This window comes from Emys orbicularis, chromosome 2 (assembly GCF_028017835.1).
Source record: "Emys orbicularis isolate rEmyOrb1 chromosome 2, rEmyOrb1.hap1, whole genome shotgun sequence".
Taxonomy (NCBI): domain Eukaryota; kingdom Metazoa; phylum Chordata; order Testudines; family Emydidae; genus Emys; species Emys orbicularis.
This window is the reverse complement of record NC_088684.1, coordinates 54019566-54034301: the sequence shown is the minus strand read 5'-3', so window position 1 is coordinate 54034301 and position 14736 is coordinate 54019566. Positions and strand designations below refer to the sequence as shown.

At 40.5% G+C, this 14736-nt stretch overlaps 1 protein-coding gene across 1 annotated transcript; it reads left to right on the top strand.

Annotated features, from left to right (window-relative positions):
* The first annotated feature begins 6274 nt into the window (after nucleotides 1–6274).
* Nucleotides 6275–12378, top strand: PKIA (cAMP-dependent protein kinase inhibitor alpha). The gene is made up of 2 exons (XM_065397672.1): nucleotides 6275–6425; nucleotides 12299–12378. Exons 1-2 carry the CDS (start codon nucleotides 6275–6277, stop codon nucleotides 12376–12378), a joined length of 231 nt encoding a protein of 76 aa, XP_065253744.1.
* Nucleotides 12379–14736: the final 2358 nt, after the last annotated feature.

Genomic DNA, 14736 nt, shown 5'->3' with positions numbered 1-14736 from the left:
ATCTGAGCTTGGTTCAGAGAGGGCATCTTTAAATTAAACATTTTGTAACTGTTAGTGTTTTCAGGAAGAATGGGTAGGGGGGAGGGGAATGAATTAAAATATTTCACTGTAAGAGTTAACCTGGAAGACTTTGAACCATGAAAATCTGAATTTGAAATGGCCTTTGAAAGACACCCCCCCCCCCCTCCCGGTTGCAGCTGTAATGATACAGTCATTACCAGTCTTTCCATGCTAAAGATTAGTGTTAGAAAATACTTTAATTATATTTTTATTATGTTTTCAATATTTTGTTAGTAATTGTTGTTGAATTGAGTCCAGCAGAAAATGTTACTGAAAAATGTCAGGAAATTCCTCAATAACACTTGGTAGCTGGTTATTTATAAACATTTCATTTTTAAAAGAACCTTTAAAGTTAAGGGATGAAATTTTGGCCCTATTGAAGGCAATGGGAGTAGAATCAGGATTTTATCCAAGGAGACCAGGTTAATGCAGTTAGGTAAGAAATTTAAAATAATGTTTCATGAAATATTAATGTATATACTAAAAGCCAGATTCCACTTGTCCCAAAGAGAATGAAAAAAAGGGGTTTTAAGAAGGAATGGTAATTGTTTGGTGGTGGTTGCACTAAATCAATCACAGACTTCCAGTCATCAAGCCATCGCTGTGAAAGGGGATTTCTGTGGTGATGTCAATGATATTCCATATTTAAGGAATAATGTCTCATGATTCTGCCTAAAATGCCAACACAAAACAAAATTGTGTTTCAGTGACACTAAGGAGATTATACAGGCACAAAAATTAGAAGTTGTCAATAAATATTGCAGCATATGTGTTAGGAAAGCAAGCCTATTGATCAAAGACTTCATTTCTGTGGGTTTTAAAAAAAGAATCTTCTCAGGAGTACCTTTATTACTATTATGGTTAGTTTATATACAAGAAATATATTTTCAATATAATATAGTAACTCCTCACTTAACATCATCCCGGTTAACATTGTTTCCTTGTTACGTTGCTGATCATTTAGAGCACATGCTTGTTTAAAGCTGCACAATACTCCCTTATAATGTTGTTTGGCAGCTGCCTGCATTGTCCACTGCTTGCAGAAAGAGCAGCCCATTGGAGCTAGCTGGTGGAGGCTTGGAACCAGGGTGGACCGGCAGCCCTCCATCAGCTCCCCTAAGTTACCTGTGCGGCAGCTGCCCAGCAGGTTATCAATTGCTGGCAGTTCAGCTGTCCCTCCCCCCACTGCCCTGTGCTGCTCCTGCCCTTTGCCTTGGAGCTGCTCCCGGGAGCCTCCTGCTTGCTGTGCGGAGGGTGGAGAGGAAGAAAGGTGCTAATGTCAGGGTGTCCCCCTCCCCCCACTTCTGCCCCCGCTCCTTTACCCCATCTCCACAGAGTGGGGGGAGGACATGACAGGGTTCAGGATGGAGGGAGCTTGCTGGCAGCAACTGCTGTCTCAACTTGCTGATCTACTTAAAAAGGCAATGTACTTAGAGTGGTGTCAGCATACTTAAAAGGGCAATGTGTGTGTCTCTCACACACACGGTATATGTCTCTCTCACTCACACTCACACACACACACACACGCTGTGTCTCTCTGTCTCTCTCTGCCATGCTGTGTCTCCTCCCTCCATTCGTGGGGTCTTGTAGAGGCTATGTTAACAACAATGTGTTAACCCTTGAGGGCTCAGCTGAGTGCTATAGTTCATCATTTAGCAGTAAGGCATTCCCTGTGAAATATCCCACCCTCTTCCACCCTCTGATTTCACCACCTCAACCAAGCTTCATAATCATCACTGCTGTGTACAGTATTAAATTGTTTGTTTAAAACTTATACTGTGTACGTGTGTGTGTGGTCTTTTTCCTGGCGAAAAAAATTTCTCTGGAACCTAACCGCCTCATTTACATTAATTCTTATGGGGAAATTGGATTAACTTAACATCGATTTGCTTAAAGTAGCATTTTTCAGGAACATAACTACAATGTTAAGTGACGAGTTACTGTATGTGTACATTTTAAAATGAGAATTCAGAAGTGTTCATGTTATATGCCTTGTGAGATACTTCTGATGGGATACTCCAAAAGGAGTTCATATTCGTTGTTACCCTAGAATAACGTGGAAAACACTCCTGAATTCTCTGTAATATAGTATGTATATATTTTATTTATATTGATATATAAAAAAGAATATGATGTAGTCATTACTCAAAGGTTCGCTAGGAAGGCTTTGAGCAGCCCACTATTGTTCTGCGTCCTGGTAGCACGCAACATTCCCCTACATACCAGGGGATTTTTTTAATTTCACTTGCTGCCAAACCCCATTAATATCTGAACTTGTGAAATGACCCAATACCTGCCATCAGAAAAGAGGTCTTGTCACAGTGTGAGCTCAGCATGTAAGGGGTTGAAGCCACAAGCTCTCACCAGCACCCGAGTCAAAGGTCACCTGAATGCCACCTGGAGGCAGTGCCTCCTAGAAGATGGACTTCTTGCTCACACCTGGGAGAGACCTGCTGAGATCAGAAGGGCTCTCTGGCAGGACAGCCAGGATGGTGGCAGGCTAGAGAAGCTTGCCAGACTTTAGGCAAAGTCCCTTGAAAGAGGGAAGCAGAGAACCCTATACCAAGGGCAGCTGTGCTGCAGTCCCTGGAACAAAGGCTGTAGGAACCCTGGTAACTAGGGGAGAAAAAGACCTAAGCCTAGCAGGGTAGAGGGGGATTATTTATGATGCCCCACTGATCAGGGAAGCAACCTTAGTATCTGGGAGCACAGGCAAACTTAGGTTATGGAACTAGAATGACTTAATAAAACAGATCTAAGAGGGGAAACGTTAAATAAACTCTTGGGTTCATGTGTGAATTGATGGAGAACCAGGAGAAGAAACTGAGGTTAGGGTGACAGCTGCCATGATGTGGGAGTGGCCTGTTCTAACCGTACTCTACAATGAGCCTGGTGTTTCAGAGTTACTGAATGCTTTCCACTCCCATTGAGTTTAGGAGTGCTGAGTATCCACAGCCCCTACTGAATAACTATTTTATGGTTAATATGTAAATAAGGACTCTATAGGCAAAGCTAATCCAAGGCCTGGTGTAACTCAGTCATACTGGGGAGAGGGATGTACTACAGTTACGCAGGTGAAATAAAGACTGTGTCTATGTATCTCCTGACACCTAATTCCTGGAGTGGTATGGATGTTCGTGTTGGAGGACACCACCTCCCTGTTTGTTGTCATCTAGTAGATCTGGTGGATAAAGGCCCTCTGAAGGAAGGAAATGGAGATCCTTGGATTCTGGCAGTATGAGCTGTAGATCAGTAAATCTGGCGAGGCAGGAGGCTCTAGAGTAGTACCACTGTGAAAGATGGCCACTTGTCACTAATTTCTTCCCATGACAGAGAAATCATCCTGGTTTCTAAATTCTGAGGGAAAGTTAAGGGTAGCCCTTCAAAACTATGAGCCATGTTTGCTCTAGAAATCACCATAACTGGTATGGGGGGTGAGGGTATTGCAAACACCTGGGGCGAAACACAGTTGAAAACATTCTACATGAAATTGAGCAATAGTGTGTGCTTCATCAATTTGTGAGCAAATCCACTGTAATCAGCAAAGCGATGTACAGCTTTCTGCAGAATGAAAGAATGCTCCTTCTGGCAGTGTGCTGCTGCTGCATTTAACAGATTAAGGCAGCATCCTGGCAAGAAACAATTGCTGTGTAGACTTGGGACTGGTGCTATATTAGCATCAAAATTCAAGCTATTTGTTTTTGAGGAGTGGCTCCTGTGGCTAGACACTTACTCATTGGCTTTGCACTTAGTGTTCTTGAAACCTGCACTAAATAAAAGGACCAAACAATTATTACTTGAGTAAGTTGCATTAAAATCAAGTAGTAAATCTCTGTCTTCTGGTCATGTCAAGTTTGACATGTTTTGGAGAAAAGCACAGGTAAGTCTTAGGTCTTGTGTTGGATTTTAACCTGACCTTTGGCTGGTAATGACGCCATTATCCTCATCCTCTCATCCCCACCCTATATGCTTTTAATCCATTTATTTATTTTGTTTTAAAAAAAAACATATTTGCAGATTGGGGCTGAACTAAATAGTAAATTCAGTAAGTTATTAAACTGCTTCACTGTTTCACATTGTTATGAGGAGACAAAATATTACAGGAATCAGTACATATATCCTGGCATGGATTATTGTGAAGCCCAAAAAAGCTTTGGTTAACTGAAAGGCACAGCACCATTTTGCGTATATCAGACAAGCTTTTGGTCACTGCTGACCTCTTTTAATTCCCTGTTTCTTCACAGCAGGTTTCTTGTTTCATGGGTCTCATTCCCAGGAGTGAAATTATGTCAGCCATTCAGCATTTGGCGTGTGACACAGTGTCACTAGTTCATTCTCAGAAGATTCATAGTCTTGAAATTCTTTGTGGATAAGTCACTCTTACAATGATATTCAATATGGCTATATTTAGCCAGATAAAATATTGTACATCGTCCCCTTTCTCTGGCTTCTCAAATAGCTCGTCAGTAGATTCCAATATGGCACACTAGGCTGATTAAGTGACTCTGGCTGGGCGAAGCTGGAGGGAGCTAAGGAATGAAAACAAAAGCAGGGTGGGAATGGAAAAGATTTGTGAGGATAGTGTTTGTTTTTAAAATGAATGGGCAGGATCCAAGTGTGGAGGGGCTTAGTGTGGGGATCCAGGTGTGGGTTGAGAGGGTTCTGTGTGGGGCAATCTGGGTGCAGGTGGCTCAGTGGGGGATCTGGGTGCGTTGGGGGGGGGGAGGATCTGGGTAATGGGACTCAGCAAGGGAGGTTCTGGGTACGGGTGGGGGGTGACACTCGGCGGGAGGGTTTGGGTATGAGGGGGTCTGGATGCACAGGGGTTGGGTGGATGGGGGAGCAGCTCCCTCCCACTGCAGCTGAGGAGTGATGGGTGCAGGAAGCGCGGGGGGGGGGAGAGCGAGGGAGTTTTCAGAGCTTCCTACAGCGAGGGGAGACATCTAGGGGTGGGTCTGACATGGCCCTGCAGGGGAAGAGGAAGTCCCGTCTTCCCCAGCCCAGCCGAGACCAGCAGCTGAGCCCGGTGTAGGGTAGGAGCCACCAGTTGGGTCTTCCCCAGTCCTACCCACTGCCCCACAGTGATTTGCCTCTCTGCTGGCTGCCCTGGGCACCCAAAACATACTTCTTGGGGTGGGTCGCATGACGGCTCTTGTGGCTTCCCTTTACGTCCCTGTCAGAAAGTCATTTTTCTGCAGGGAAGCAATCAAATCTGTGGGGGACATAAATTCTGCACATGCGCAGTGGCACAGAATTCTCCCAGGAGTAATGCTCCTTCCCTCTTGCCTCTTCTTTGTGGATCTCCGTGCTCCCTTTTCTATCGAGTACTGGTGTAGCAGACTTGACTTGTCTGAAATTTCTTTAATGAAACCTAGCTATCTAGATCTCTGCAGGAAGCTTTAGGTTAGCATGCTAATGGAGTTTGGGCATGTAAAAGAAATATGATTGTCAAAAGGAAGCCTACAAAATTTAATGACTTTTCAAGAACATTCTCCCATAAAGGGAAAGGAGAGGAGAGGTATTGAACCACGAGGAGATGGTGCAGATCAGATCCTCAGTAGGTGTAAATCAACATGGCTCCACTGACTTCATTGGCTTTATTGCAATGCATTGACTTTGGAGCCGATACCACAGCAAGGCAAATTAACTTATGAAGCCCTAGTGGTATATACAGTACCAACATTATCAAAGCACAACCTCTCCACTGCAGGGAAGAACATTAAACATGCAGAAACAAAGCAAAACTTCACTAATTCAAACTCTGTTAATTCATGTGCCTTGTATTTCACGCAGAAAAGAACTTTCCAACTCCCACTCTCTTCCCACCTCCCAGCAAACACTAAATAGCAGAGTTCTTGTGGTACTAAATTTATCATTTTAAAAAAATACACTTATGAATGTATTATGAAATATTCTTTCAAATATTTAAACTACAGTTGTCAAAATAGTTTAGGAAAGAACATTTGTTGTACAACATCCTTGCTCTTTTTATGTTTGTTCATTTTATTCTCTTAATTTGCCAACTTCAGTAGTTTGAGGGGGTCTCTGTGTTACTACTGTAAATCCAGCACCTTTTAAAGGTTTCATTCTTCATGATCAGAGGCATCTAGTTATCCTCTTCTGCCTCCCTGTCCTTTTTGTCTTTCCCATGTTTTAAATATGGACCTTTTTTCTGCTCCATGTTTAGGTACTGCTATGTGGATATTTGTTAGCAATGACTGATGTGGAATCTACATATGCAGATTTTATTGCTTCAGGAAGAACAGGTAGAAGAAATGCAATACATGATATCCTGGTGTCCTCTACAAGTGGGAACTCTAGTGAACTATCCCTAAAGTTATCAGAACTTGATATAAATAAAAGAGGTAAGCACTTGTATTCTTTTATTTCAGCTGTTTACAAAATAGAAAACAAAAGAAATTAGTAATTTAGTAAATCTGGTTGGCATACACACACTGCTCCCCATGGGTGAATGGTTAAACTCCAATCCTTCATCTGATGTTGCAGAATCAGTGGATTTTGCTACTCATACAGAAGCTCAGATTTAAAAATGGCTTCTCTTCCCAAACTTGAGACACAACAGAAATGAGTAGTGACTTTCTACAGTGTGGTGGAGCTGGTGACCTATATAAGGATTTTGCTTATGGAAGATCAAATGTTCTTTCCACTGTGAAAGAATAAGAAGGTTAAAAGTCAGTTCAGAAGATAATTGTAAATGCCCTTATGGTTGGCTTTTAATGTGGGCTTTTGTGTTTTGGTTTTTTTGGGGGGGAGGCTTAGTCTCCAATGTTCAATTATACACCCACTCTTGCCTGTTTGGAGGCTATGGGGTAGGCTAGTGGACACAGCCTAGGAGCCAGGCATGCCTGAGTTGTTCAGGTGTGTGTGTGTGTGTTTGTCTTTGTGTTTTTTAACATTGGCTCTGCCACTTGTACACTGCGTGGGCTTGCACCAACTCATTTAAGCTTTCTCTCTGTTTTCTTTTCCCAACTGTATAATGGGAACAAGACATCCCTATCTAAAAGGTTATTGTGAGGAGTAATTACTATTTGTACAGCAGTTTAAAGACAGTGATACTCGTGATTATTCTTGTTTTGTTTTATTTGAAGCTTCTTTTCCTATTGATTTCCCCACACACACACCTGTAGTAAATATTGACATTTTTTCCCCTTCGATTCTAATGGCCCTGACATAAACCTATACTTACTCCACCTACAGCAGATTGTTTGGCCCTAATTGGAGGAGAAAACAATGCGTCTGAGAAAGGACAGGCCACACATGCGCTTTCAGTGGGGACACAGAGAGATTTGAAAGTTTCTCTCTCCACTGAACAGATCAGGGCATAGAGCTTGTGAAGTTTGTTTGTTTATCTTCCTGGACTTGTGTAACAAGCCAACTTGTATCCTTAGTTGATCCAGCTCCAATGCAATCGCTATGTACAGCCTTCTGGGGCTGTATACTCAAAATTCCTACAGCTAAGATTCAACTTATCCCTTTAAACTTTTTTCCTACCATAAATTTACATTTTATAAAACTGCAATCATACAGTCAAACTTCAGTGTTTTGACTATGTTCAGTATCTCTTAATGATCAAGGAGTAATTACTAGCTAGAGTGACTTTCTCTTGTGATCATTCAAAGGAATTTGATTTAATTTGTGTTAGCATATTTATCACATAGATGCAGTAGGCTTTGCTGTGATGAGAAGGAGACTTAAGATCCTGAATCTTCATAAATCCTGGGAATGGTTAAATAATGATTAGCCTAAATTTGATACATGTTTCAAAATTATATTTAGTTTGTTTGAGACCTCTCTTGCAGCTTATGTAAATGCTATTAATTTCAGACAAGTTTTCAGAGCAGCCCATAAAATCTTATAAAGTCAGCAAGGTACATGGAAATGCCGTCCTACCTTCTCTTAAACTACATAGTTGGATATATTGTTAACCTTCCAGATTGGGAATGGTTTGGATTTTTTGGAGCGTTGTTCTCCTCCCCCCCTCCCCAACTGATTTTGCAAAGTGAATGTAGTTCTTTTAAAGGTGCTAAATCAAAAGTCTCAGAAACTGAGGTCTTCTGCAGTGTCCCTAGCACTGTTACACCAATGACAGAAAAGGATGCCCCACCAAACCTGTGTCAGGATAAGAGAGTAGATCACTCTCTAGGCCTGTCCAATACCTGGTGCTGCTTTTCAGTTTTGGCAGCTTTCTGATGTAGACACTTGTTGGTGAGGAACAGACTGACTTTGCCAATGTATGTGCTGCCGAAAAGGTGTCAGACTATTTATGCTGAAAAGTGCTCTTATTAGTTAAATTACACCAATATAGTGACAAACTCAACTAAGTTGGTAGGTCCAAAATTTGACTCTCATCTTCTACTTCATATTTGTTTGCAAAAGCGCAAGTAATTATGTATAAAGCTATTCCTTCAAAACAAGTACTCCAGTACACTCTAGTCAAAATAAATTAGCTGTAATGAGCAACTTCCTAATAACCACAAAGTGGGCACATTTAATGAACAGTGTATTTAAAATAAATATGTACTGTCATTTTTTGCAGCAATGTGACTTTTATTCCTATGGGAGAATTGCTTTTCAGATTGGATAAGTAGGGAATCCACAACAGGAAACTTGAGACATCTGTGCCCTCAGTAATGCCAGACAACAGAGAGCAGGGTTTTATACTCATGTGCTCATAGAAGTTGTTAGCTCAGTGAGCTGAGCTTTCACCTTGTCAAAATAGACCATGAAACCCAATTTGAAGCATTTGTTTAATTCAGAATTCAGCACAGACTAGCCCAGCACCTGACTTAACTAAAGTGCCCCATATACCAAGGTTAAAAAGTACAGTGAGAGATGTTGGTTTATGAGATTAGATGGATACAAATTGCTCAAGAGGAAAAAAAGTTACAGGTGCAGTATATGCAGTTGCATCATAGAGAGTAGGGAACAGAATTGGCAGGTGAGAAGTTGAGAGGGATGCCTCCTTGGGAAAACTGAGAGGGTCCAGGCATCTCAGAGTAAAGCAGGACTGTTGATTTAGGCAGAGCAATACAGAATTGGAATGATAGCTTAAGTTTGGATCAGTAAAAATGAGTAGAGGAGAAGATAAATTTTGATAGGATTAAGTCGGTGATGTGACCTCTGGGAAAGGTGATGGACCATAAAAGGCCAAGAATATCTGGAAGGGAAAATAAATTAGAGATTGATCAGAGAGGTCATTAGCAGCGATATTTAAAGTATTTCTAGTGTTGCCAACTCTCACAATTTTATTGCAAGTCTTGTGATATTTCATTTCTTAAAACCCACCTGCTGGAATCAAAACAGTGCCTGAGAATCTCAGCTTACTTTTAATTTTTTAATTTTTTTATTTTTTTCAAATAAGATTCTAGCCCTCATGGTTTCAGGAAAAAGGCTTGAAAACATGGTCTAAGAGCACCATGGAACCTCAGAAACCAGAAAGTAAATAGAAAGAACCTAACATTTATTTTTTAAGCCAATCATGATTTTTTGATGTAATACCATATCTCACTCAATGAGCCTCAAAGAGCAAACATCAGTGGTGGCAAATGCAAGACAACTGGCGTTCTAGATTGGTCAGTGGTGGAATGAGTTGAGAAGAATCCTTAAAGGAAAATTCGCTCCTGGAGCCTTAATATTGCACCTGTGCTCCAGAACCATGTGCAGGAAGTTATTACTCACCACAATTCTCCCTGCAGGACAAGAGAAATGTTAAAGCTACAGAACTGTTCAGTGTGTGTGGAGTGGGATGAGCCAGAGAGGGCACTGAAAATTGGATTTTATAGCCACTTTTGTCAATATATACTAGAGTGTTCAAAAAGATAAACATGGGAAGCTTTGAGGCGAGGAAAGAGTTCAGAGCTTTCAGCTGGGAAAAGGAGACTTACTTTATCTTCAAGTAGGTGTCCATATGCCAATAGAATCCCTATTAATTGTTTGGCCATTGATAATGGTGGGTTGGGGAAGAGGAGACTGCAGGATCTGAGGAGTTGGTGCAATGCAGATATTGACAGGTGTTCAGAGAAAAAGGATGGTAACAAAATTTTTTTTTTTAAAGTGTTATCTACAAGTCAGCCCATAATGAATAGAATAAGCATCAGCGTTAGTGAATGCATCCAAATAGAAACCTCCCATGCTTACCCTTTGTGTGCTGTTGTTCTCCGGGAAAGAGAGGAACAGGGAGCAGTTATGCTATGAGAAGCTTTAAGCCAGGTATGATCATAGATCATCAGATCATACCTGGAACTACACCTCTACCCCGATATAACGCTGTCCTCGGGAGCCAAAAAACCTTACCGCGTTATAGGTGAAACTGCATTATATCGAACTTGCTTTGATCCACCGGAGTGCGCAGCCCCACCCCACCCCGGAGTGCTGCTTTACCGCGTTATATCCGAATTCGTGTTATATCGGGTCGCATTATATCGGGGTAGAGGTGTACTTATTTGGAACCTCCAAATGTGTAAGTAGATCAGGAATGTTTAGTAAGACGCGATTAGGTTTATTTCTGTTTATTTCTTATGGCTAGTGGACTCCTCTGTGCTAACCCCAAATGCTTTTGTTTTGCTGTAACCTTTAAAGTGGACCTCAAGAAGGTTATTCTTGATGTTTAATTTTTGTAAGTGGGTTTTTTAAATCTAGCAAAAGCCTAAATTCCAGATGTATTTTCTTTCTTTTTGTTTTTAATAAAATTTACCTTTTTAAAAACAGGATTGGATTTTTGATGTCCCAAGAGGTTTGTGCATGTTTTTTTAAATTAGCTGGTGACAACAGCTGATTTCTTTGTTTTCCTTTCTCAGCTCTTCCCCCGAGGAGGGGTGAAAGGGCTTGAGAATTCCCAAGTGCGCCTTCCTGGATTTCAAAGGGGTTTTGTATTTGGGTGGTGACAGCGTTTACCAAGCCAAGGTCAGAGAAAAGCTGTAACCTTGGGAGTTTAATACAAGCCTGGAGTGGCCAGTATTAATTTTTAGAATCCTTGCGGGCCCCCACCTTCTGCACTCTAACTGCCCGAGTGGGGAATCAGCCTTGACACACCCTGTGACAATGTTTAGATGTTTACGGCCAGAAGGCCTTATGATCCTCTAATCTGACCTCAGCATGACTCAGGCCATAGAATTTCACCCAGTAATTCATGCATCAAGCCCTATAATTTATGCTGTAATTCAAACATCTGTTTTTAGGAGACATTCAATCTTTAGAGTACAGATGACGAATAATCCACCACTTTGCTTGGTAAATTGTTTCAATGGTAAATTACCTTCTTATTCCAAATTGAATTTGTCTAGCTTCAACTTCTAACCATTGGATTTTATCTAGCTGCTAAAAGAGCCCTTTACTATCAGATGTGTTCTGCTCCTGTAGGTACTTATAGGTCATTATGAAGTCACCTCTTAACCTTCTTTTAGATTAACTAAATTGACTGACCTCCTTAAGTCTATCACTGTAAGACATATTTTCCAGTCTGCAAATCATTCGTGTGGCTTATAATGAGACAGCAGAAGTAGTGGCATATGTGGCATGTGATCCGTGGAGAAAGTACTACACACAGTGAATGAATTTAAAAAATAATTGTACCAATATTGTTTAATGTGGTACTTGTCTACCATAATTGTATAGCCCACCAGATAGCTGTATTTAGGCACAGTACAAACAATGATTTTCTTATATAGTCAAATTAACATAGTAAAGAAACCTAGAAAACTGTTAACATCTTTCAGTTTTAGTAATCTTAATGTTACTTGCAATGATAGACGATAACTGTTCAGCCAGAAATAGGTTTTTCAAGGTATGTCTTTAAATATGCAGTCTTGATATTTCATCAATATAGGGTATCTTTAAAGCATATTTGAATTAAATGCACCATAGTAGTTCAGCATAGTAGTTCTCCTTTTGGCTTGATTTCTCAGATATCTTCTGACACCTCTTAAATTTGAGAGACCATGGGGGTGAGGCAGTATCTTTTATTGGATCAACTTCTGAAAGCTTGTCTTTTACCAACAGAAGTTGGTGCAATAAAAGATATTACCACACCTATCTTATCTCTCTAATATCCTGGGACCAACACTGCTACAATAACACTGTAAAAATCTTAAATTTGGCAAAGGATAAAATTTTATTCCAGGAGCAAAATACAGATCTAGAATGGATCAGTCTGAAAACGGGTTGTTCCCTCTTCCCCCCCCCCCCCCCAATCATTCCCTCCTTTGTTTGTTCCTTGCAGAAGGTGAAGGAGATGCACAAAGAAACCCAACTGAACAAGCTGGGGAGACCCAGGGGGAAGCAGCGAAACAAGAAAGCTGACGTCCAACTTTGACCGACAGGAGCAGCTGCTGGATGTTTTCCGACTGCAGGAGTTTACTGGAACAAATTTGTTTCCATGAGCAAGCTGGTGGAAAAGAAAATGGATGCGTTTCACTGCTGGAACCTGCTCAACATAATGCTAAAAATGGGGATGCAGGCTGTGACAGCAGACAGAATTTGTTCTACCTCTGTCATTAGCAATGGTTGAAACATTACTAATCGTGGGACATTGTCATCGGATGGATCTTTTCATAACAACCACTTGATGGGAATGCTTGTAGAAAGTAGAACAAAGTAGATAATTCTTGTAGCAAATGGTCTTTGAACCATCAGAGGATTTAATTGTGTTCTGTGGCAAAGGTTTGAGTGATCCTCAGAGTTTAAAATTCTCTGGCCAAAGTGATCACCTAGTAAAAGAACTATATAGAAAGCACTGGTTTTAGAACTCTGCATCTGTGATTTACAGCTCTGTTATTTACAATGTTTTGTATTGTACTACTTATAAGCTCCACCCTGCCCTGTCTCAAATGCTTATGAAGAATATTTCTGTTACTGTGAATTTTTCTACCACTTGTTTGAAAGGGCTGTTTTTTTGCATAATGTGGTGGTTTGCACATGACAAATTAAAATGTCAACCGCTAAATTGATTATGCCTAAAACTATTGACTCATCAGCACTCCAATTTATTACTAGATGAGCCTTCAGAGTGATTCACTAATGTGAATATTCCCTCAGTTGGGTATGTTTTGTGTCTGTGGTACAGGTCAGCCACTTGACTGTAGTTAGTTGCAGATCAGGGATTCGAGCTGAATCTTTACATTTTGTTTTTTCCCTGTATTTTTTCTCTGATTTATTAATCTTTCTCTGGGCTTTTTTTTAAAATAAAATAAAGTCCAATCATTTTATTATTGTTGTTTTAGAGTAAACATATAACCTGTATGGTTTGAAAAACATTGATTTGAAAATAATGAAGCCAGTGGTGCTGATGAAGCTGTGGTTCCTGCTGTTAAACCTAGCTCTTGTCTACATGAGAGAAATTGACCAGCCTGGCTGTTCCAGAACAACCATTCTGGAATAACTATTCTGATATAATTGAAGCTATTCTGGAATAACTCCCCTCTGTGGACTTTCGATTCTAGAATGAAAGCGATTTTATTCCAAAATAACTCCTTTGCTTTTCTGAGAAGATTATTTATTTATTTTGGAATAAAGTCACTCTGATTCCAGAATGTGTCCACCTGTGTAAATTACTTTGGAATAACTATTCTAGAATAAGGTGTTCTGTAATAGCTATGATGGTCAATTTCCCCATGGCAAAAAAGGCCATAGATTTACACTAGTGCTTAGTCTTGGGGCAATCCCATGTCTCCCTGATCTAAGTGAGAAGGATGACTACTACTGTGGCAACTGCATGGGCACCAATCACAGAGTAAAAAGAAGAGAAGCCTTTTTTTTTTTTTTTTTTTTTTTTAAATTAACAGACAGTGATGTCACTTTTTTTCCTTTGGTTTCAAATGTTATGCACTTTTTAATGTTTGTAAATTCTTACTGATTACTAGTGTGATTGCTTTCTGGTATATTAGTCATCAGTTAATGAAACATTCTTTACTGTTATGGCCATGGCTGTTGTTTCTACAATATGTATCATGATACTTGTCACATGAAATTTTTTGTGAGATGTGTAAACTCTCTGATCAGTATTATGAGCTCATTTATTAGTGTTAATAAATAACAAACCAGCAGTTTGCCTGTGGTTCATTAGCACAAACTGGCCCCTTTTACCTCCTGTTGTCTCGAAGTTGGATACCTAGCTGTCAAACTCATAGCATTCGTGGTGCCTGCAGGAATAGCCTGTTTCCTTTCAAGCTAACTGCTGATAAACTCACACTAATTGTGCCATGATTGGTTTCCCTTGGAGTCCCTTTGAAGGAAACTAAATTGTTGTTCAAAGGTTTCCCCTCACTTCTGCATCAGGACTTGAAATTCTGGGGGGGGGGGCGGGGCGACGACGACGACGACACTTGATTTTCCACTGTGGCATGAAACAGTTAATGTCATCCCAGCACTAACAGTGCAAAGAAGTAAGACTCTAGTCCCCAACAAATCATTTTGCTATTCCCTTCCTCCGGATTTACAGCTCTGTTGGATATTTGCCAGGAAAATGCCATCGAGAAGGAGTACCAACAGGAATAAATACAATGCATTAGCCCAAGTGTTTGTCCTTGCTTATTTTCTCAATTTTTTCCCCATCTCAGTATGTTTTCCTTCTTCAGTCTCCTATTTCATGGACTAGAATTCCATTTTCTCCTTCCATCTCTAACTAGTATTTGTTCTTTCCCCTTTATTTATTCCCATCTT

Coding starts and splice junctions, on each gene's coding strand:
- PKIA (XM_065397672.1), top strand. CDS start 6,275: ATGACTGATGTGGAATCTACATATGCAGATTTTATTGCTTCAGGAAGA. Junction 6,426..12,298: donor ACTTGATATAAATAAAAGAG/GTAAGCACTTGT, acceptor TGTTCCTTGCAG/AAGGTGAAGGAGATGCACAA.